The sequence below is a fragment of the Camelus bactrianus genome, chromosome 8, assembly GCF_048773025.1.
Source record: "Camelus bactrianus isolate YW-2024 breed Bactrian camel chromosome 8, ASM4877302v1, whole genome shotgun sequence".
Lineage (NCBI taxonomy): Eukaryota > Metazoa > Chordata > Mammalia > Artiodactyla > Camelidae > Camelus > Camelus bactrianus.
In genome coordinates this window covers 61133549-61157537 of record NC_133546.1, presented here as the reverse complement: position 1 = coordinate 61157537, position 23989 = coordinate 61133549, and the positions used below count along the sequence as shown (strand labels likewise).

At 35.9% G+C, this 23989-nt stretch overlaps 1 protein-coding gene across 3 annotated transcripts in view; it reads right to left on the bottom strand.

Annotated features, from left to right (window-relative positions):
• RARS2 (arginyl-tRNA synthetase 2, mitochondrial) overlaps nt 1-23989 on the bottom strand; it is a 65009-nt gene that overhangs the window by 32621 nt on the left and 8399 nt on the right. For 2 of the 3 annotated variants that reach the window (XM_045512158.2, XM_074368646.1), the window contains exons 2-6: nt 19551-19624; nt 11596-11698; nt 10155-10238; nt 3839-3936; nt 1411-1466 (exon numbers count right to left, since the gene is read on the bottom strand). In XM_045512158.2, coding sequence (XP_045368114.1) covers nt 1411-1466; nt 3839-3936; nt 10155-10238; nt 11596-11698; nt 19551-19624 — 415 coding nt within the window. Of the gene's footprint in view, nt 1-1410; nt 1467-3838; nt 3937-10154; nt 10239-11595; nt 11699-19545; nt 19625-23989 lie in introns of all 3 variants that reach the window. The other variant, XM_074368647.1, reaches the window with a different exon arrangement.

The following is a 23989-nucleotide window of genomic DNA, read 5'->3' as shown; positions in this document are numbered from 1 at the left end:
CTTTGGGAGTCATCTATGTCAGCTTAATCCCAAGCTTCTTTAGCACTCCCACCAACTTTGCAAACTATTCAATATCCCATAATAAATGCCTTCCTGCTTTTACTAGAGTGGATCTAGTTTTCTGCAAATAATGCGTCACCAATATGCAGAGCTCACTTAAATCAGCTGTAGCCACTTCTACAGCTTCCTTCCTTCCAGACTTTCTTAACCTCTATAGTACCAGCAATAGGAATCACCATTTGTAGCTGGTACTTAGGCTGTATTCCTATTTTTTTCTTATTATTTTACAAATCCAACTAAATGCCTGAACCCAGGTTTTTGGAACTGGACTGCCTAATTTCAAATCCTGGCTATAATACTGATTTGGGGAGAGTTAATTTTGGTATCTGACTTTCCTCATCCATAAACCAATAGTACTCACCAAACAGGGCTACTGTGAAACTGAGATAATACATGAAAACATTTAACATGATAACTTTCAATAAATATTACCTCTTCCTAGTTCAAATATTTCCCTTAACAACGCTTAAACAACTTTATCTTGCTTTACCCATCAATTACTCCTATGCTTTTCACATATTCATGTAGCTTTTCTTACACAGTGTATTTCTTATACCCTTTTTATCAAGTTCTGTCATTTCCTCTCTTAAAATGCTGCTTGAGAACTCTGTAATGATGAGAGCTTGACTTATTCAGGAATAATCTATGCCACAAATACTGATTCCTCCAAGTCTTAGAAGTATTCTAGTATGGATTAAACTGCCTTCTCTTAAGCATGCAAGGGTATACAGGAAGACAGATTATGTGAGATAAACTCCAAAGTCCCTTCCAATTCTGATATTATGCAATTCTAAGTGCAGTTTTAAAACTGGGCTGCTACATAATGTCAAGTTTTAAATAAATGGAAATCATAAGCATATTATACACGGAAGAATTACAGCTCTGAAGTACTACAGTAACCTCTCTTTATATAAATAGCCTAGTCTTGTTTCAATTTTCAGTCTTGAAAACTCCAGTTAGTACTCACATGATTGAGACTGAGTTTTTTTATTGAAACAAAATAATGAGCAAAAAAATTGGGAGGATGACTATCAATCCCATATAACTATTTTCATTTTAGCATCTTTCAGTTCTTCTTCATATGCATACATATTTTTAAAAAGTTAAAATCCTAACATACATACCAGTTAAACCAGTTAAATCTTTTGGTTTTGAAACACATTTCTTGTTGCCATTTCTAAACCAATTTTCCACATTTCGTGCTATACTTAATTTGCATCAAGCTCATATAAATTTCAACTTTTTTGTTTTTTGTCCTTTTGTTACTTAAGCATTAAACCATTAGACTGTATTACAGAATATTGCCTGAAAGGCATGTTCAGTATTTTCTGTGAAACTAACAACACTTACCTATGATGGTAGAACGCAAATGTCCAACATGAAATTTTTTGGCAACATTAGGTGAACTGCAAAATAATTGCAAAAATTACTTTTCTGTTCTAAGAACAAGAGTTCTAAAATGAACTAGGTCACAGTGCCATAGTTTAATACAATTGTGGACTAGGGCATTTGGTAATTTAGGGCAAAGATAGTTAAAAATTAGAAGTTTAGAGCAAAGATAAATTAGATCTCAGGAAGAATCTTTCTTAGTGAAACAGATCCTGTGAGTCGTGAGGTAATCAGACACACACAGAAGTGGCACCCTTACAAAGCAGACACATTTAAGGATTGATAAAAAGATGAAGAAATTCAGAGAGATTGTTTTGATACAAACAACGTAGATCACTGGAAATTAAATTTAGTATACTAGTTCTCAACACTATAACCTCTTAAAAATTACTGGAGAACCCAAGGAAATTTTGTTTATATGAATATTATCTATCAATATCTATTGGATCAGAAATTAAAAGTGAAAAATATAAAAATATTTATGTATAAAGCTTCGCAGAATAACCAGAAACTGGATTCACCACTCCAAATTCTCAAGCAACATATTTATCACTCTTACATGTAGTGGAGAAGTTGTAATCAATAATGTAATAATAGCACATGCTTCTAGAGCACTCACTACCTGACAGGCACAGTTTCACACATTTTACATGCATTAACTCACTTAATGCTCAGAAGAGCTGTGATGTGAGGGCTCCTGAATCTCAATGATGAGCATATGGGATTTAATATACGTGTTCTCTCTTTTGTGCATGTTTGAAAATTTCCTAAGTTTCTCGATATTAAAAAAAGATATAGTAGCTTGAACACAGCAGGTTAACAGTGGTAGAAACCACACTTAATTTTGGTCTGTTTCTAAAGCCTTGTTATTTAGCCTTTTAATGGTATTACAATTTAAAAACTTGATCCTACAGGTACCTGTGCGTAATTGTGACATTATGAAACTATAAGTATATCCATGCAATCATTATTGAGAGAGAAAGTAAATGTTCTTCTATGAGGTTGAAAAATAAGGAATCTCCCACTTCTAGTTAAGAGAGAATTAGAAGGATTGGACTTACCCTTTTGCCTTAAACAACCAGAAAAATTTTATGAAACTGAACCACAGAACAAGGAAGGACTATAATCCCCAAGAGAATGTAAGCAAACAAGGTGACCCTCAGGACTGCTTTACTAGCAAATTTGTCAGATGTAGCTAAAAGCAGAAAATCTATAGCATGCAATGTTTGTATCAGAAAAGAAGAAAGGTTTCAAATCAATAAACTAAAGCTCTCCTTTAAGAAACTAGAAAGGGCAGATCAAATTAAATCCAAAGTAAGCAGAATGAAAGGGAATAACAGATAAAAGTAAAAAAATAAAATTGAAAAAAAAAAAAAGACAGAGAAATTGTTTGATATAATTGTAGTGGTGGTTATGTGACCTGGCCATCTTTGCCAAAACTCATCAAATTACATGTTGAATTATGGTGAACTGTATCGTACTGTATGTAATATTTCAATAAAACTGATTAAAAAAAAATCTCCAGACAACAGAATACCATAAAACAATAAAAATAAGTCAGCCCCGGATGTACTGATATTAAAGGAACATAAGATACGTTGTTTAATGAAAAAAGCAAGGAGAAGAACACGTGTAATGGTATAATGCATGTGATCTGTTTATAAATGCCCAGAATACCTCTAGATGGGTAAGCAAGAAATTGGTATTGGAGAATGCCCATATGTAGAGAACTGGGAAACTGGAATAGGGAGGAGACTTTCTTCTCATCCAGAGGTGGGATTGCTGGATATATAACCAAAGTAAGTGAAATTATTGTCTTAAAGAGGTATCTGCACTCCCATGTTCACTGCACCATTATTCACCATAGCCAAAGTATGGAAACAACCTAGGTGTCTATCAGTGGATGAATGGATAAAGAAAATGTGGTATATATACACAATGGAATATTATGCAGCCTCAAAAAGAAGGAAATCCTGTCATTTGCAACAACATAGATGGAACTAGATGGCATTATACTAAGTAAAATGAGCCAGACAGAAAAAGACAAATACTGCATGGTGTTACTTATATGTGGGAACTAAAAACTGAAAAAACAGTCAAAATCTATCCCTTAAGACTCTGCTAAAATGAAGAACTATATATTCCTAAAAGAATAAATAACTGCTAAATACTTAAAAAAAGAAAAAAAAAACCTATAATAATCACTGGGTACTTTTTTGATTAAAGTCCCAACATTTTTATTCATAGTTTAATGATAAATTCACTGTGATTTTAAGAAAATAAAGTAATCTCACTGATTTTTAATTTTTCCATGTATAATTCTGTGAGATCCTAGATGATAATGCCCAGCCAGCTGATTGATCAACACATAAAATGAGCGGGCACTCACCTGAATTCAACTATGATCTTCTTCTGGGGAAGACCAGAAAAAAGTTCACTTTTTAATCCATATTTTGAACCATCTTCCATCACTTGTTGCAGCACTGTCTGAAAAGTAAAAGGTGTGGGATTTAATGACAGAAAAAAAATGCAATTTTCTTAATTACTTTTTTACTGGGAACTAACTATTGCTAATTTGCTCATTTTAATTTATGGGACTAAGAATTTTATAGCATTGTGAGTAGCACCACCTTCTCCTATTGCTAACGCTAGTCTGAGCAGTAATGATACGAGTTAACATCTCCTGAGGCTCTGTGCCCTTTGGTATATACATCTTATCTATTCATCCTTATAGTAACCAATGATGTAGGTATTTCACAGATGAAGAAACTGAAGTTTAGAGAGGTAACTTCCAAAAGTCTCACAGCAGACAGAAACAACAAAACCAGAAGCAGCAGCTGGTATTTGTTGAATGCTTATCATGTGCCAGGCACTGTACTAAACATTTTATCTGTATTATATGTATTAATCCTCACTACAACCCTGAGATGAGGATTATTTTTACAAACGAGGAAATAGAAGCTCAGGCTGGTTAAGTAAAACTTTCCCAAGGTCATACAGCAAAAACTCTGCTCACTCCACAGCTTATGTGTTAAGTCTTCATGGTGCTGATACTTTTGTGACACGAATGATCACAAGTAATGGTTGAAAATGAGTAAAAAATCATAATTCAAATGCCTACTGGTTACAAAAGTTAAAAAAAAAAAAAAAAAAAGAAAGAAGGCTATATCACAGCAACTGCCAAGACATATTCCAGGTTAATTTTTAGTTATTAACATAGATCTACTGTATCGTTCACAAAATTCATACTTAATTTTTGCTAATGGTGATGATGCATTAATTTATGTATTTATTTTTTAATGTAGAGTTTTGAAATTACTGATAGATTTTTATTTACTCTTTATTGATTTTGCTTCTCAAACAGGATTGAGTCCTAAAAATGTAGTTTGTAACATGAAGAATTTTACTTAAGAGCTGGTTACTACAGTTACTTAACGGAAAAGACAGAGAATTTACGGAGGCAGCAAAGCAGCACTTTCAAGAAGCATCGATAGACTGTTAGGCTCAAGTCTAGATGCCTCTGTGTTATCTCCAAGCCTTACAATCTTAAAATGGGCAATATTTCCCATTTAATAGCTTCAAGAACTAAGGTTCAGAAACAGCATTTGCCCAAGAATAAAGAGAAAATAATATTCTCTTCACTCACACTGAGCAGTAGGACAGAGAGAAAGGATTAACATAGAGACATTAAATAGAACAGTGCCTGTCCTATACTAGGGACCCAATAAATGTTAATTACTCAAGAATATGGGTCATAAGAAGATTGAAAGTGGGAAGGTAAACATTAGTAAAAGGGAATTCATATTCTGATTATTCAAAGGTTAAGGCCTATCCATCCTTTTCACTTCCCATCTCTTTTTATGTAGTATATGGTAGAGTCCACAAAAGGTAATAGCAGTAAAGTTAGAATTCTCAACAAATAACCCTCGGTTCATTGATTTCTCTGGCACAACCAAAAAAAGCAACTTTAATAAAGGAGTACCTTACAATATCTTACTTTCAAACCATCCACTGACAATTCTACACAGCTGTTAACAAGTTTCTTTATCTACTATTTCACTGAAAGTGCTTTCAAAATCAGTATTTTAAATGCCAAACTCACTTGAATGCTTGAATTGAATTTAATATACTACTTTTATGAATATATTCTTTTTGTAAAACAAAAAAATTAAACAAGCTAAGGCTACAGCCTAGAGTTCCTTTTGGTCATCTGCCCTAACCCCGGTCCCTTCCTGCCTCCCCCAGGGGCACCCACCTTTCAACCATCATCTCAGCTGATGACTACTCCCTCCTCCTTGCGACTACCCTCCTTCCCTGGCTGTAGTGATGCCAGGCTACTGGTTTTGCTTTCCTGTGTTTCCTTTGCAGTCTCCTCTTTCCTTGCTTGCCCCCACTCCCTACCCTGCACTCCTTTCTTGCCTCTAGCTCCTTACTTTACACTTCTCCTAGGTGTAAAGTCTTAAGATTTTAACTACTAGTTACCTAACAGAATCTCTCCTGTGCTACAGACTGATAGATCCAACTCAGGATTGGACATCTCTCTGGCACTCCAAACAGAATATATTCCTCTTCCTTTCAGTCTCCATTTCCATGAATTTCACCCTGACCGACCCCCTCTCCCCGGCTAACCAAGTCAGAGATCTAGGAGTTCCTAAGATCTACCCTTTTCCCTTAACACCCATAGCCAATCACCTATTAATCACCAAGCCCTGCACATGCTGTCTCCTAAATATCATTATTGTTTTCCCCTCTGCTCTGGTTTAGACGCCCACCATCTGTCAGTTACACCCCTACAAAAACAACAAAACAATAGTACCTAAATGTCTTATTATATAATACACATATTTAATCAGGTCTATGTTCTCTTTAAACCTTTCAGTGATTCCCTACCCCTTAAGAGATTTTACAAGTTTCTGATCTGATTTTTACTTTACACGCATATCATTTCTCCTTTTTTTTTTTTTTTTTAATTTTGAGGAAACTGATCCGTTGAAAGGCACCTTGTGACGTCCACAAAAATCACAAGTTAGAAGTGTTGGGGTTTCTTTTTTTGGGGGGATAATACATAACTAGTAAAGTGAAATAAATTTTATTAGTGTAAGTAATACCAAAAATCATCACATGTGCCACCTGTGTACACATAACACACCAGGGAAAATAATGACATAGGGAAAAGCTGAAACTCTTAAGCAGAGTATGTAAAGCCCTTCATACTGTACAATTTCAGATCCCTCCCTATGCCATCCTACATGCAAACCATACTCAGTCACCTGCTTTCCAGACAACGCGATGTTCTTGACTGTACTCTGGCTCAAACTGTCCCCTCTGCCCAGAATGCCTCCCCTTGCATCTCCTTTATAGATTTTTATCTTCATCCCAATCCAAGGTTACTTCCTCTCTCCTCAGGATAGACTTACCTGTACCTTTCTTTACACTGGGACTGCATCTTACACATGCCTGCATTGTACGATTCATCACATTGTATTGTGATTTTTTTTTAATGCTTTTCTTTTAAATCATAAGCTCCTTGAGAGCAGGATACAAGCCATGGTATCTTTAGATTTCAGCAGGATAGTCCCTGACAAATAATAAGCAGTAGGTTTGCTGAATTAGTGGCACAAAGAAGAATGTCAGTGAGCTAGTAAATTTCCCTGATATTCCAACAGATGAATAAGTTAGAGGTCCATCTACTCACCAATATATATGTTTAAATGTAAGATGCACTCACTAATGTAATGTAGGTACATATAGTTTGTAAACAGAAATCAAATCTTTCAAAGGTTTCACTTTTGGGGATGCTTTAGCCTATTAACAAACATTCCAATTGACTGTATTTTCTGTTTGTGTATTACCCTCACATTTTCTGTGGATGATTTTTGTCACTTTATATAATTCTTTTTTTATTGAGTTACAGTCATTTCACAATGTTGTGTCAAATTCCAGTGGAGAGTACAATTTTTCAGTTATACATGAGCATACATATATTCATTGTCACATTTTTTTTTTTTTGCTGTGAGATACCACATATATAGTTCTATACTGGTCAATATTTCTCTACAGCTCTCAACAGAACTTCTAAGGATGCTACCACCACTTGACTGACTGCTCACTTCCTTAGTCAGTAGTTGAAAAGTGCTTTATTATTCATTCTTTTCCTGTGTTCAGTCAATTGACACTACACGTAACTTGAATGCATCCACTGCCTATTGACAGAAACTCAATCAGTGAAATAATGAGCAGAATTAGAGCCATTTAAATCAGTATCACCTTTTCTGTCTTTTCTCCCCCCTCAAATTTTGGTAGACCATGCAAAGTTGAATTTGGCAAATAAAAAATGAATGTGTGCGTGTGAAATAAAAAATGATGTTATTCAATGTGTATTTCTAAGGCACATCTGAAAAACAGGATTTTGTTTGCCTTTTTCCTATCTGGTTAGATTCCTATTTTCTCTTTTTCACGCCCCCTAAACTCAATTAACTATTATTCGAAGTTACAGTTTCTCTTGAAAGTCATCTATAGGCTACTGTCAGGTAGAAGTTTGGTACCAGAGTGATAGTTCTTCACCATGATAGTTCTAACTTTGAAAAATTTATTATCTAGTCCCAGAGATTCGGCAGTTCCTACTGCCTTTAATTTCACATTTTAGCCTCCTACCTTTGAGGATGATTTATATGAAGACATTATAAACCACTATTAGTGATTCAAACTTAAAACTAACATTTAATCATCTCTGGTGCTACTAGTGTTAATAATTCAATTGAAATGCATGAACAGATACATTTTATGCAAGGCTAAGTTTGTACATGTGTAAGCAATGACAAATTCATAATTCTCTGCTTGTGAGTATATTTTGGACATAGATCACTGGCTACATGTCAATCTTGATAACTTTAAAATGCAAAAAAAAAAAAAAAGTTTTATAAAGGTCCTAGGAAGGGTTGAAGTTTTTTCTTGATGTGATCTGAAAAATTCATTAGACATGCAAATGAACAGTTTAAGTCCTGAAAATAATGGAGCATGATGAAGAAGAAATTAGAGTTTTGAGCAGATAAGGATTATTAAAAAATTATAATTTATAACACAGGCACATCCTTTTTCAGAGTGTTCACTGGTCTAGGATGTATTTTTCTTGTGACACTGAGCAGGGCTACTGTGAGCAATCTGCTTGTTCCTTTGATGAAAATCACGCTAATATCCAGATCCTCAAAGCTCCAATGAAAGAAGGGTTTCCATGTGAGAAAGAGTAGCTGGACCTCAAAGCCTTGACTCTTGCCAACTGAGAAGGATTTGGGAATATTTTTTAATAAGTGAGCGAGTGGGCACCCTTAAACCAGAGGAAAATCTCTTAGTTTATTAACTGCAATAAAGTATGACAATTCATGGCCATTGAAAATTTAAATTATTAACTAAATATATGCCTTGCCTCAAAATATAAACCACAGCTCTTTCAGCTAAGCTGGCTGTAAAGGCAAAATCATTCTACCAAAGCATATTCTCCCATCTCAGAGAAAACAAAAAAGTTAAATATAGCTGCATATCAAGTGGCCTAAAGTTTAGAGAGTCACCTTGGTGAGCTGTATTTCTCCTTCTATAAACACTGAGACATCAACAAAGAGTCACTTATTTATAAATGGTACCTTAGATTCACTAGTTTGCTAAGTTGACATGAAATGTCATCAAGAGCCCAACAAGCTGTAGATACTTTTTAATAAGCTCAAAACCAATTTCCTTCTGGTCTTTCTGACTGATTTTACTTAAAAAGTGTACCTTGCATTAACAATGAAAAAACAAAAAAGTTCAAAGATCTAGAAACAAGCCTTCAGAAGAGTTGCAGGGCTGATGGGTAAATGTCTGTAAATCATATAACCTTGGTAAGAAACTGTATTCTTAGCAATTTTGGTTTTATAATTATTTTCAATTTAAGACCGTAACAGTCACTAAGCCTGACCAACCCAACCCTGGTATGTATTTCTTTTTTTCAAATAATAGACCAAACCTTGCATTATGATAAATTTTAAAGTTCAGCTGAGACAGAACTCTCAACAAAAGGTCTCATACCACTGTTTATCCAGGATTACCTGTTCTCTCCAGTCTCATTCAAGTGAGACCCAGTTCCTCTATGAAGTCTCCCCAACTCCTCCAGGTCATCCAAATTTTCTCCATTTCTGATCTTTCTTATGCTTATTGTATCAAACACTATTTACAAAACTTATTGTTTTATTAAAAGCAGAAGTGTCTTATGGTTTCTTCTCTATAAATCCTATGCTTCCAACAGATTATAGGCTACCAGAGTGGAAGCCAGTAGTATCTTTCCTGTATTCAATACAGAGTACATTAATTCATTTATCTCACACCTACTGAGCACCAGATCCTGTGCTAGGAATGGGGAATCCAGTAGTGAGAAAAACAGATGCTATGAGCCCTAATGGAAATTAATTTAAAGGGCAACAGGCATTAATCAAATTAAAAGAAAGTAAAATATTAACTACAATGAGTTCTGCAAAGGAGAGACATACAGTGTTATGAGAATATATAAATGAAGGAGTCAGAAAGGCACTAGTAGGAAATACCAAGACCTGGAGGAGAAGCAGATTTAACTAGGGGTGGCACTCTAGACAGAGGGATCAGAATGTGCAAAGGAAAATCAAAGTAGCTAAAGCAGAGAGAGGGAGTGAAGGTGTAGCTGGAACATCGCCTGTTCTTACCTTGGTTAATAGTTCTCTGTTTATTTTGAAATTTACAGTCCCTTGACCCGTGCTGATTTCACTCACGACTGTATCACATTTTAGCTGAAAAGATAACAAATCAAGTGAAATACATATGTTATGAAATAGGCCTAGTGAGATTTATAGTTCTAATACTCTCAGACTGGCTTCAAAGGCAGCAGAAGCGTCCCCTCACAGTCATTGTGTCTGGACCTGGGCCTTAGCCAGTCTCTCTAGTTCCATCATTCTCTTTGGGTTTACACATTTTCTTCCCTTCCTGGCTAGAATGCCAATCTGTATTAGGAGTTTCTTTCTTTCTCATTCCCATTCTCTCTCTTCAATTTCTCCATCTAATATGGAAAAAGGGAGCATCACTTTACCCTCACCCTCCGTATCCTGACATGCAAGGAGCTCTTCATTTCACTCACCTTGGATGAGAGTGACAGAACATGACATTCTATCAGGTCCTCCGCTAAAACAACTTGTACCAACACAAAAACATAAATAATTTAAATACTTTGTCTTCAATGAATATGCTTTACATTTTTAATCAACTAGATTTCTAAGCACCTGACACATCCAGGGAGCTTGAAGAGATACCTGCTGTCACTGAAGAGCCACTAGTCTTTATTTTTCAGAACTCACGGGAAAAGGAGGAAATAAATATTGTACTTGGGATAATTCTGTTGCTGGCACACTTCCTGATAAGAATCTGGGGTGATTTTGTGGTCAACTAAACATTTATTTAGCTACCAAAGCTCCTTTACCATACTCATTCTATAAACATCTCTTTCCATGACAGTGACTTTCACTGCTTTGTTTCTTCAGTGTGCCCGTGCCCTCCTCTGTGTCACATGTAATTATTTTTTTTTAAGAACTTTGTCTAAAACATGCCTTTTCTGAAGGTATTACACTAACAATTTTGATGTGGTCATTCTCTACAATCCTTTCCTCTTTTAGACATTGAATCCATCAGAGAAATCAGAAATGAAAGAGGTTTATTAAATCATCTAACTACTTCTTCTCTGCAATCATGGTTCTATTTACATCTAATCATTTGTCAATTTTTAATGTTCATCTCAGAAACTCATTTTAAGAATTGCAACCCACTGCTCTAATTTATCAAGCTTGTTCTCCTAAATTCAGAAGTCCATTCAGCTTCAATCTGTAAATTTAATTAACACTTCACTCTTCCTGTAAGTAGTTAATCAAAAAATTGAACAATGTCAGTACAAGATGAATGTTTTATAACTAATTTGAAAAAGCATCCTAACCTTGTAGAACATGGCTAACATAAATTTAAATTATAATTTCCAAGGTGCCTTGAACAAAGAAACACTACTAAATTCATTATTATGCCTGAGACAGCCTGCAGAGCATATTTTTCTTTAAAATAATATGCTTATTCTAACATCAGAAAGAGAGAATAGTGCTAAAGTACCTTCTCTGCCAGTCTCATGGCTTGAACTTGAACATCTGGTTTTGAATGGTCATTGTTGTTTTCCAATAAAGAATCCACAGAAAGCTGAAAATCAGCTACTTCTCTAAAGACAGACATTGAAATAGGAAAAGGTTGTTACCTTAAAAACATTACTAGGGTAACAATAACAAAAACAGAAGCAAAAACTAATCACTCTATGTTCTCTATGTTGGCACAATTTTACCAGGTGATGGTGTTACATTTTCAAAATATAAAGCCAAGAAACTAGAAATATCATCATCTTTTATTGATTTAGAATTTTTATCTTGTATCATCTTATAAAATTCTTCCTCTTCTTTTACCTGGTTGTAGCTTTATGGTATCTCTGTGAGAGAGGCAGAGCAACCACCTTTTTTATAGACATGAAAAATGATGTCTGGCAAGTTCAATGCCTCCCCTAAATCCTACTGCAACTAATAAGCAGACTCAGAAAAAAGCTCAGGTCTCTTGACCTCTTCTACAATCCTTTCTCCACTATTTCAAATGCTTCCTTCTTTCAAGCTCCTTCATTGATCTTCAACTGACCAAAGCAAAAAAATTTTTAAATGCTGTAATACAAGTTTCAACAGGAGAAAAAGAAGAATATTATTCTTAACACTCAGTAGTTCCTTAAAGAGACAGACATTGCCAATCACCCTTTTTATTGGGTTGGTGACGAAACAATGCAAAAACAAAGAAACCAATTAGTGAACACAATCATTTGTTTTGCTACAACAGTTATCCTTAGGGAAGGACAGTAGGGAGTAGAATCAAAAAAGTATATATAGGTGGCTTCAATGATATCTATAATGTTTGATTTCTAAAAACGAAAAAATTTGTAAAAAAATAAGACCTGACATGTTGGAAAGTGAGCGTGTTCATTACATTATTCCCTATAAGTTTTCTGTAGTCTGAAATTATTCAAGGTATAAACATAATTTTAATTAATATACAAATAGCTACACACCCACATTGAACATCTAACGTTTAATAAGGAACTACAGAATGAGATTCTACGGGCAGAATAAGGGAGTTGAACCATTATCTGTCTGGCCCATCTCTGTATCTATAACACAAAAGACCATATTTTATAGATCCACCAGTGACTTCCTTCTTATCATTCTTGAAATTCAGGCACATGTCTGAAAAATTCTGTGTGACTTCTGATCATATTAAAGAATCTAGTCAATTACAACCATTAATAATTCTCCTGAGCCTTGAGGAGTGGCTAAGATGGCAGACTAGGAAGACCCTGAGTTCACCTCCTCCCACGGGCACACCAAAATGGCATCTATCTACAGAGAAGTATCCATGAAAGCGACCTGGACACTGGAATAAAAGATCTTCTACAGCTGAAGACATAAAGAAGAAACCATAATGAGACTGCTAGGAGGGGCACAGATGTAGTATAGTCAAGACCTACAAATGGGAGGATAATTACAATTGAGAGATTTTCCCTAAGAAGCAGAGAGTCTAAGCCCCACATTCAGCTCCTACACTGGGAAGATGAGCCCCCAGCATGTTTGGCTTTGAAAGCCAGTAAGGCTTACTTTCAGGAGAGCCAGAGGCTTGTGGGAAATAGAGAGTCTACTCTTAAAGGGTGCACACAACATCTCAGGGCAAAGTGTAACTTGAAAGGAGCCGATCTTGAAGAGATCTTGGAGAGGCAGGAGGCAAAGGAGCTCACCTTGGGGTCAGAAATGCTGGCAGCAGCCAATTTAGGGAGCTCATGCCACCACTGGTGCTGGTAAGCACCACTCTGAAATCCTTACTCTAGCTTATTAGAGCTCAGACACAGCCTATGCACTAGCAAGTTCCCACTAGCCTTAGGATACCCCAAGATAAGGACATAGCCCCACTCACCAGCAGGCCAGCTGCCTTAAGATCCTCTGAGCCCAAAAGCCACCCCTGGAATGGATCACACACACCAATGGCTGACACTAGCCCAGAGATTCCCTAGGCTGCTGTAGGTGGTCACATGACCTGCCCTACCCTCTGGGGGCAGGCACCAGCCCTAAAACTCCCTGAGCCCTGCAGCAACAGACATGGCTCTGCCCACCTGTGGGCCGGCAGTGGACTCTGGACCCACTGGGACACAGCCCTACTCAACAGCAGGCTGACATGACTTCCAAGATACCATGAGCATCTCAGCCAGCCACGTCAGGATCTGGCCACACTTTACGAGCAGGCCATCACCAGCTCCAGGTCACCTCAACTCTGCAGCCAGCCCTGTTAAGAATCAGCCCCGTTCTCCAGAAGGTGTACACCAGCCCCAGGACCACCCAAGCTCATGGCCTTCTCCATCAGCAGGCCAGCACTAGCTCTGGGACCCGAGCCCTGCATCAAGCCACCTCAGGGTCTGGCTCCCCACTAGGTCCAGCACTAGCCCCAGGACCACCCAGGGCTCTGTAGCCAGTCACCTTCGACCAACCCCATCCACCTGCTGCCCTGCACCAGGGCCTGGGCTCCCCTGGCGATGCAGCCAGCCACACCAGGACCCAGCCCTGCTGACCAGCCTGTCAGTACTAGTAATGGGATATACCAGGCCAAGCAGCTAGCTGGGTGGGGACACAGCCTCACCCAGCAGAAGGTCAGACTTCTCAGGACCTCCAGAGCCCCCAGCTGCCCTGGGACCTGGCCTTGCTTACCAAAGGGCCCAGGACCAGGACCCACCCACCACTGCCCTGGCACTACCCCAGGGACCCCCAAGATCTCATCAGACCCAGCCCCATCCACAAATGAGCTGACACCAATTCTGGGACTCCCTTGGTCCTGCAGCCAGAGACCTGGCCTTGCCTGCCATTGACCAGGCACTAGCCCTGGGACCCACTGGGCCTTGGCCCAGCTCACTAATGGGCTAACACCAACACTGAGACCACCAAGGCCCTTCAGCCACAGACCCCAGGACTCGGCTCTGCCCACCAATGGGCCAGCACTAGCCCAAGGACCCACAGGGACTCTGTAGCCAGTTGCCTAGTAACCCTGCTCCAGCCATCTAATGGCTGGCACCAGGACCTGGACTACCTTGGCCATAAACCCAGCTGTGCCAAGATGTGGCCCCACCTACCAGTGTCTAGAAATGCTGAGCCACTATGTTGTGTAATAGGAACTAACAGAGTGCTTGTTGTAGGTCAGCTGTACTCAAAAACAAACAAGCAAACAAACTAACAGACTCAGATGTAGCTACCAGAGGTGGGAGTTAGGGGTGGGGGGATTAGATGAAGGTACTCAAAAGGTACAAACTTTCAGTTATAAGATCAGTACTAAGGATGTAATGTACAACATGACAGAGATAATTAACACTGCTGTACATTGTTAAGAGAGTAAATCCTGAGTATTTTCATCATGAGGAAAATTTTTTTTCTCTGTTTCTTTAATGTTGTAGCTATATGAGATGACGGATGTTTACCAAATCTATTACACTAACCATTTCATGATGTATGAAATTACAAATTACTATGTTGTACACCTTAAACTTACACAGTGTTGTATGTCAATTTTATCTCAGTAAAACTGGTGAAATAAAGGATTTTCCTGAGCCTTAATCGGTTAGCCAGCAGCCTAGTATGGATTAAACTCACCAACCCAAACTAAACTACTGACATGTGAGCTGTAACCAAAGACCCAAATTCACCTATTAATCTGTGTCTGTGTGCTCCTGGGCATGTTGCTTAATCTCTTTGTACCTCAGTAAAATGGTGATGATAATGCCACCTACTTAAGTTCTGGTAAAATAATTTTAGTTCTGATGTTAAATAAAAATGTTGAATAGCGACCAGGACTGAGCCGTGGGGAATTATTCTGCCTGTAGTTCTTCACATACTAGCTTGGTTGGCAAACTATTCTGTTTCTTTTCTAAGGCTATTCTCTAATGATTACATAATAATTCAATTTTCTAAAGACTAACTTTCATTGTAGAAACCCATATAAGGTTTGAATGTATTTATTGTATTTATTCTTACCAAAGAACTCTGATAATTTAGTCAGGTGTTTGTGCTAATAATGTAGGAAGCTGAAGTAGGTAGTTTAACAAAATGGGAATAATACACAAACAGATTTTAAAAAATAAAAAATACATAAGTTAAAAGTCATAAAAGCTATAATAATATTAATTGAAAATATACAGATTTGAATATACCAAAGATTAAATTACGATTTTTGATTTATAGCTAGGACACTTTATGAAAGGTTTACTATGACCATAAAAGTATAAGATGGCTCTCAAACATTCAGGAAACCCAAAGAGGTCACGTGATTTTCTGTAGATAGTTTAAAAAAAATTAATAGTTATGAAGTATCTATAATTTTATTTAAGATATAAATAATAAACCAATTCAATAAAAAATCACTCAATAAAAATCACAAATATTTCCAACTAGTTCAGTGGTAGAAGGACAAATTTAAAAATCATTCTTTTAGTCTATTAATGATTAACACCAACTTATTAAACTAAGAATATTTAAAATATGAATTCTGAAATTATGTAAGGGTTATCTGCCAGTATGAAAGGCCCAAAAGAGGAGGAAATGCTTCAGGGAGGTTGAGGGGGTGTTGATCAACCAGACTTGATCCCTGTTTTCCCTTTTGGGAGCCATTTTTTTTAAAAATATTTTTTATTGAGTTATAGTCATGTTACAATGTTGTGTCAAATTCCAGTGTAGAGCACAAGTTTTCAGTTATACATGAACATACATATATTCATTGTCACATTTTTTTTTTTTCACTGTGAGCTACCACAAGATCTTGTATATAATTCCCCTTTTGGGAGCTTTTAATTACACACCCACAAGGAACTTTTGCCTTGTGTATTGAGAAAGAGGTAATTCTTGAATGTGAATTATATAAAAAGTCAGAACTGAAAACAATCTAAATGTCCATCAACAGGGGAGCATTACAGTATTACTCAGCCATTGTTAAAAAGTGATATTTCTAAAGGTGTTAAAAACAGTGATATTTACAAAAAGGATGATGCCAATGGAAAAGGTTCAAAATACATAAATACAGTAGTTTTATAGTTATGATTTTGAAAGACATATTTAAAGAGAAAATATAAAAAATACTCGCTAACGTCAGTGTTCTTACTGTTTAAGAGTATTGGGGACTTTTTCCTCTTTTATTCTGTATTTTACTGAACTCCCTTAAGATTATCTGTTTTGCTTTTGTGATAAAAATAAAAACTAATTAAAAGAAAACTTTTAAAATGACATAACATCTAGAGTATGAAAAGCAGCAGCTGTCAAAATAGTCCACTGTGAAGGAGGAGAGTGGGCAGGGGTACGGACCAAACAGAATTGCCTGTGTGCTAATGACAGTGGTGGGCACATAGAGGTTCATTAAACTATTCCCTCTACTTTTGTATTGTTCATAATTAAAAAAAAATAAGTTTAAAAAGCAATAGTTATTTTCCTACTACTTCTGAGGAGTTGTGGTTTCAGAGTGGAATCCACTGAGTTAGTACTGGCTTATAACAAAGTTACTAATCCTGTCTACTACGAGCAGTATTAAATAGAATTTCACAATAGGTGAAAATACAGTTGATCCCTGAATATGGCAGGGAGTTAGGAGTGCTGACCCTCCAAGCAGTTGAAAAATTCGAGTATAATTTTACAGTCAGCCTTCCAAATCCATGGTTCCATCTCCACACAGTTCAAAGCCATGTTGTTCAAGGGTCAACTGTATAACTGACAGAATTAGGAGACCTGAGAAAATTGATTCATATCTCATTAAATAAACAACATAAACAAAAATAATATTTCTTAATTCTCCTGGCACTTAATAGCATTTTAGAATAAAATTAGAAAAATAGAAGAGTTAGGCTTTGTTTTAGTTCTGTAAATGATACCCAGCTTTATTAAGGCAAAGCAGTAGAGATTCCCTTTGTTTTAAATAAATTTAATATGCAGAATTTTAGACTTGTAGACTAGAAAAATTGAGGTACTCCCCAATATTTATTTTCTATAAACCAGTCAGTAATTCACATTGTTAAAGTGGAGCTGCCCAAAAGAACTCCAAGCAGGCAAAGGAAATCTTATTCAAAAGACAAGCCAAGAAAATAGGCACATGAAAAGATGTTCAACATCACTACTTATTAGGAAAATGCTAATCAAAACCATAATGAGATATCACCTCACACTTGTCAGAATGGCGATTCTCAAAAAGGCAAGAAATAACAAATGTTGGCAAGGATATGGAGAAAAGAGAACCCTCAGATACTGTTGGTGGGAATGTAAATTGGTGCAAGCAATATGGAGATTCCTCAAAAAATTAAGAATAGAACTATCATATGACCCAGCTATCCTACTTCTGGATATTTATGCAAAGAATATTAAAACACTAATTTGAAAAGATACATGAATATGTTCATTGCAGCATTATTTATAATAGCCAAGGTATGGAAACAATTTAAGCACTCATCAATGGATGAATAGATAAAGAAGATATGGTATATATATACAATGTAACTAACACTACTGAGCCATAGAAAAAGATGAAGCCTTGCCATTTGGGAAAATGTGGATGGACCTTAAGGATACTATGCTAGAAGAAATAAGTCAGACAAAGAAAGCAAATACCATATGATTTGGCACATATGTGGAATATAAAAAACAGAAACACAAACAGAATAAGTGATTAAACAAAAATAAACACACAGATAGAGTAGTGATTACCAGAGGGGGAGGGGTGGAGGGAGGGTGAAATATGTAAAGGGGATCAACTGTATGGTGATAGATGAAACTAAAATTTTAGAGATGAACATGCTGTAATGTATACAAAATTAGAAATATAATGTTGTACACATGAAACCTATATGTTATAAGCCAATGTTATGACCTCAATTTTAAAAAAAACCAATAACCAAACAAAAAGATGGACTAAGACAGTTCAGCTTATTACAGGCCTCTGAAATATGAAATAAAAACTGAGACAATCCCATTATCATGCAAAATGTCCTTTATAGATTTTATGAAACAGGTAACTGGTTTGTAATATTACCTCAATTAAATATAATTATAATTACATGGCCCATCTTTTGGTCAGTGGTTGCCTCTGTTCTTGGAACTCAATATAGATGAAGTTGTAGCAGGCCACTTTAAAGATGCTCTCTTTGACAAGGCCACATGTAGCCTTTCTCTTCCCTTTCCACTTATCTCTTTCTCCTTTTCTAGGAAGGAGAATATTCATTCTACTCTATCTTAAAATTCTGACAGTTAAGGGGACAAAATATAAGGACATAATAGTACTGTTAATTATATCTTTCTAAAGCTTAGGGCTTAAGTGTCTACTATGCAGCTCATTTCTTGTCTTTATTAACTGACTGAGAGCGTATCTTATCCAAGTATTAAAGTTCTCTAGCCTACTGGTAAACAAGTATCAATGACAATGACCAATCTCACAAAAAGATAGATATCTCTCTGAATCCAAGAAGCAACTATAGCTTATATGTAGTCCTAACCAACTGTCCTCTGTCACTGGGGGGTCCTCAAATGGAAACAAACAAGCAAAAAACAAAACAAAACGCCAAACCACAAAAAAACCTAGCAGATAAATATGGTATATTGTATTATTCAAGCATCAGATAAGTGTATAATCTAAGATCCCTTCAAAAACCCTGATTTTCTATCCACAATCTTAGTTCTTTTATTTGCTGTTACAGAATTAAATTTGAACCTCGTTCCTAATTTTTCTCAAGGCTGCCATATAGTTATAAGAATAAATACCAAAACATGAGAATACTAATAAAATCTACCATATAAGAGTATATAAAATACAGATTTAAATTTTATTATTTAGGTACGTGGGAATAATAGGTTAAATCAAATCTTAAGGTTAATTTCAAAGACTATTTTGTAAATTAAATAGTAGTTGGGCTTTTTTTTTTTTGGTATATTGACAAAATCAGCAACATTTTAGATCATGACAAATATATCATACTTAACTCTTTTCTGGAAACTGGAACTGCAGATATTGATTTGATCAAGTTTTCTGGTGGAAGATCCAACACTCTGGAAAGCTAAAAATCAAAAAGGATAAAACAGAGTAATTTTAATATATTTGTTTAAGATGCAATGGAATGCTACTCAACAATGAAAAAATATTGAGCCACCAAGCATAAATGAGCCTCAAATGCACTAAAAGCTAAGTAACAAAAGCCAGATTCAAAAAGATGTATATTGTATAATTCAATTTATTTGACATTCTGGAAAACCCCAAACTGTAAGGATGACTAATAGATCAGAGGTTGCCAGGAGTTGAGGGTGAGAAGAGGGCTTAATCATAAATTGGCAAATAGAACTGCTTACCAAAAAAGAATGAATTTTATATTTGTAAATTTAAAAATAAATCAAAAAAATTTTTTTACAGAAAGAGAAGGGATGAACCACTGAGGATCAAAGATACTTTATGAATGAATAAAAACCAAATTATTTACTGAGTGCTTATTTTGTGCTAGGCACTGTTTTAAGAGTTGGGGATACAGTAGTGAATAAAAGAAAAAATCTCATGCTACTTAAAAATAAACAAGCAAACAAAGAATGGGGAGTGGGAATCTGATCCCCAGGCTCTATCAAAAGTTTACTCATTTGCATTTTTGAAAAGCTCACTAAATGACTGTAACACATGCAGTCAGAGTTGTGAACCATTGTCCTAATTAGAAACTTGGAAGTTTGTTGGAGACATTCCTATTTATTGAATGATTCTTATATGACAAGGATGTCTTACATGCCTAACTTTTCTTTGAAACAATCCCCTGACTTTCACACTATTATAGCCTTCATTTCAGGAGTGATGAAACTTAAGTACAGAGAATATATGTAACTTGCTTACGTGGAAAAGTTAGGATGTGAACACAAGCTATCTATAACCAGAACCTACATTTAGCCTCTATGTCATATCTATATCCTTTCGATGAGAAATGCACAAACAGCCAAACAGCAGTATAGCCATAATGAATTTAAAACTTTCATCTTTCTTCCCCACCACCTCAATCTTTACGTAGCCTTTGCAATGGACAAGTCACGGCTATTGAGAGAGAAGGGAAGGGAGTAATGGGGTAAATAGAAAGAGCAAAGAATGTGAGAAGAGATTATAAAGCAATCTTTCTTAGAGGTGTTTGTAAGTGTTCAGAAGGAGAGGAATTAAACTAAAATCACTACCTCCTGATTAGTAATAATATTTATTCTCCTATTATCAAAAGAAATAATTTTTTGAATTTTATAAACATTAAAAAAAAAACTTCAGACCTGGAGCTGTCTTTAAGATGCTCTGTATATTTCTGCTTTGATCTAGTATATATTGATTTTTTAATTTAAATCTCAGAGTATAGTCTTTCTTTTTAAATTCTAATCTTTAGAAACTGAATTGCCATACCCTTTACAGAAAAGTCCTTTTCCTTAGGGTATTTTCCCAGAAGTGGATAAATATTCAAAAGCACTTACAGAATAAACACCGTAACAACTCATGTTTATATTGCAAAATGTTCCTGCCAATACAGATACATCTGTAATAAATGTTCTATTTTAATTTCTCTTTGGGGGGGAGGTGAGGGGAAGAATCAAATTCCAGCTCCACTTTTACCAGCTATGAGTCCTTGGGAAAGTCATTTTACATCAGTGAGCTTAAGTTTTCACATCTGAAAAATGGGGATAATAGATCTGTTAAATAATAAACTAGGGCTCTTGCAAGGAGTAACAAAATTGTGTCACATAATAAGCATGTAATAAATGTTATTTTCTTCATCCTTTAAAAGGTTTTATTTTGGACATAATGTCCTTCAAACTTACCCATAACCACTAAGATCTTCTGCCTATCTTAAATATAACTAAATTCTGCTGAAAATAAAGAATGTTGCTCACTATCCAGTTATACATGGATTAAGTCATTACCCACTGCATTCACTGCCCAATAATGCACCCTGAGAGTAATTCAGGATGAAAACCAGAACGAGGCACTCTGTGCTTTGAACAAACAGCCCCCTTACATAGTTAGACATATATCTCAGGAAGAATTTTAATGAACCCAGACTCCTGCATTATCGCATACCTAGAAAAACACTAAAATCATTAACTGAGATATCTGTTCCTTGTGACTAGCTATAATCTTTTACTGAGATGCAAGCTCCACTGCATGTATTCTCCAGCCAAAAATCATGATTAAACTAGCTTCTGCCTTTACTTCTTTGGAGCAGTTTACTCAGAGCTACTGAGTCGCTGTCTCCCAGGATATAGTCCTCAGTAAGGTCCCTGAATAAAACTGAACCTCACAACTCTCACACTGCATTTTTCATTCAGTCAATGTAGGCCAATTTAAAGCATTTCAACTCACAAATAGGTTGTGAGCTTAGATGATAAAATGTTTACATTCAGATGAATAACATAAAAAATTCTCTGATAGACTAAAAACACTTAAAAATCATTTATTTCTTCTATTATTATATCTTATTTGTTCCAAAAGAGCTCTGAGGGAACTTAAACCATAAAAATAAAATGGAAGCATAAAATTATACCAGAAAACCAAGCTAAAGATAATTATGCTTCTTGGCAACAAGGTACAAAGGGAGTCTACACAGCACATTTCACCTCGCAAGAGATCCAGCAAGTCAGTAGGAACAAACTTTTCCTAAAAGTAAATTCTTAGATGAACAACAAGTTTATACTGTATAGCACAAGGAACCATATTCAATATTATAGTAACTTATGGTGAAAAAGAATATGAAAATGAATATATGTATGTTCCTATATGACTGAAGTATTGTGCTGTACACCAGAAATTGACGCAACGTTGTAAACTGACCATACTTCAATAAAATATTTTTTAAAAAATAGGAAAAGTCAAAAAAAAGTAAATTCTAAGACCAAGTTACATACACATGAAGACATGAAGACCAAAACAGAAAAAATCTCAAGTGATTTTACAAAAACACGGAAACATTTTTATATGATGTAAATTAACAAACCAAAAAAGAAGGGACTGGGGAGAAAGGAGGAATAGAGAGTAACTGTTTAATGAGGACAGTTTCTGTTTTGCAAGATGAATAGAGTCCTGGAGATGGCTGTTGGTGGCGGTTGCACAATGTACTTCATGCCACTGAACTATACATTTTAAAATGGTTAAGATAGTACATTTTATGTTATGTGTATTTTCTCACGATTAGAAACAAACCCCAAAAAGAAAGACTCTGGGATTAATGGAATGAAATCTTCTTTACATAATCTCCCAACTCCCACCCATCATCAAATCAAAGTGAAAAGGAAGGAAGAAAGGAGGGAGAGGAGAAAGGAAGGAAGGTAGTAATAAAAAGGTAGGTTGGTTGGTTCTCAGCAACAAATACACCCAACAGACATAGCCCAAAGTTATAAACTTTAAAAGTGGTAACCAAAATAAAATACAGCAGATTTTGAGAAGGAATGGAGAGCCCTGCTTGGCAAGGTTCCTACACTGAGTTAACAATTCTCATTGATACCCTAAATCTGGAGAGAAAACATTGAATGAATTCCATTTTTTTTCATCTATGACAGAGAGATGCTACAAAACTGCGGGAAAGAATGAGTAAAACAGAGAAGTGAATTCCAGCACTTCCCAACACAAGTGAAGACTCTAGGGCAGAATCTGAGGGAATTCTCCAAGGGAAACACAATACATTCCCCAATTACAGGGAGTAAATCCTGATATTGTGTTGTATGGGCAGGAAGAATCAGAGGTGGAACTTTTACAGGAAGATGGAAAAATATCAGACTTAGCGAGCAAAAAATATGCCAAGTCAAAGTTTAGGAGTCATGTATACAGGTCACCATGACCTCCTGGAGAGACAAAACGAGTGGAAAGCTGCAGACTTTATATTTTTGTAACCACAAAAGTGAGGTGAGCCAAGAACAAATCTGGCATGGAGAATGAGGAAGTCACCCACACAATGCAGAAACAAATAAAAACTCTGGGCAGAGCTGTCAAGCACTAGCAAGATGAGAAAGAATAGGCATGAAAAATAGGCAAACTGAGAGAGAGAGAGATGAGAGAGAGAGGAGAGAGAGAGAGAGAGAGAGGGAGAAGGAGAGGGAGGGGCAGGGGCTTTAAGAGAAAAAGACAGAATGAAAGGAATCCAGCATACAGGAGATGAAAGAACTCTAGCAGAAAAATACTACCAAATGAATACAAAGACATTCTCCACAAGTGCTTCCAGATGTGACTACAACAAACAAGAACCAAAAGATGGAAAAACAACAATGTTAGATAAAAAGGGAATCTAAAGATTAAATAAACAAATTGATGATCAAACTTTTTTATAGAACTAATTATTAAGAAACACAAAGCAAGAGTACAATCATAATTGAAAATAAAAATATAACATAGAAAGGCTAAGATAATCAGAGAATACAGATTTTCA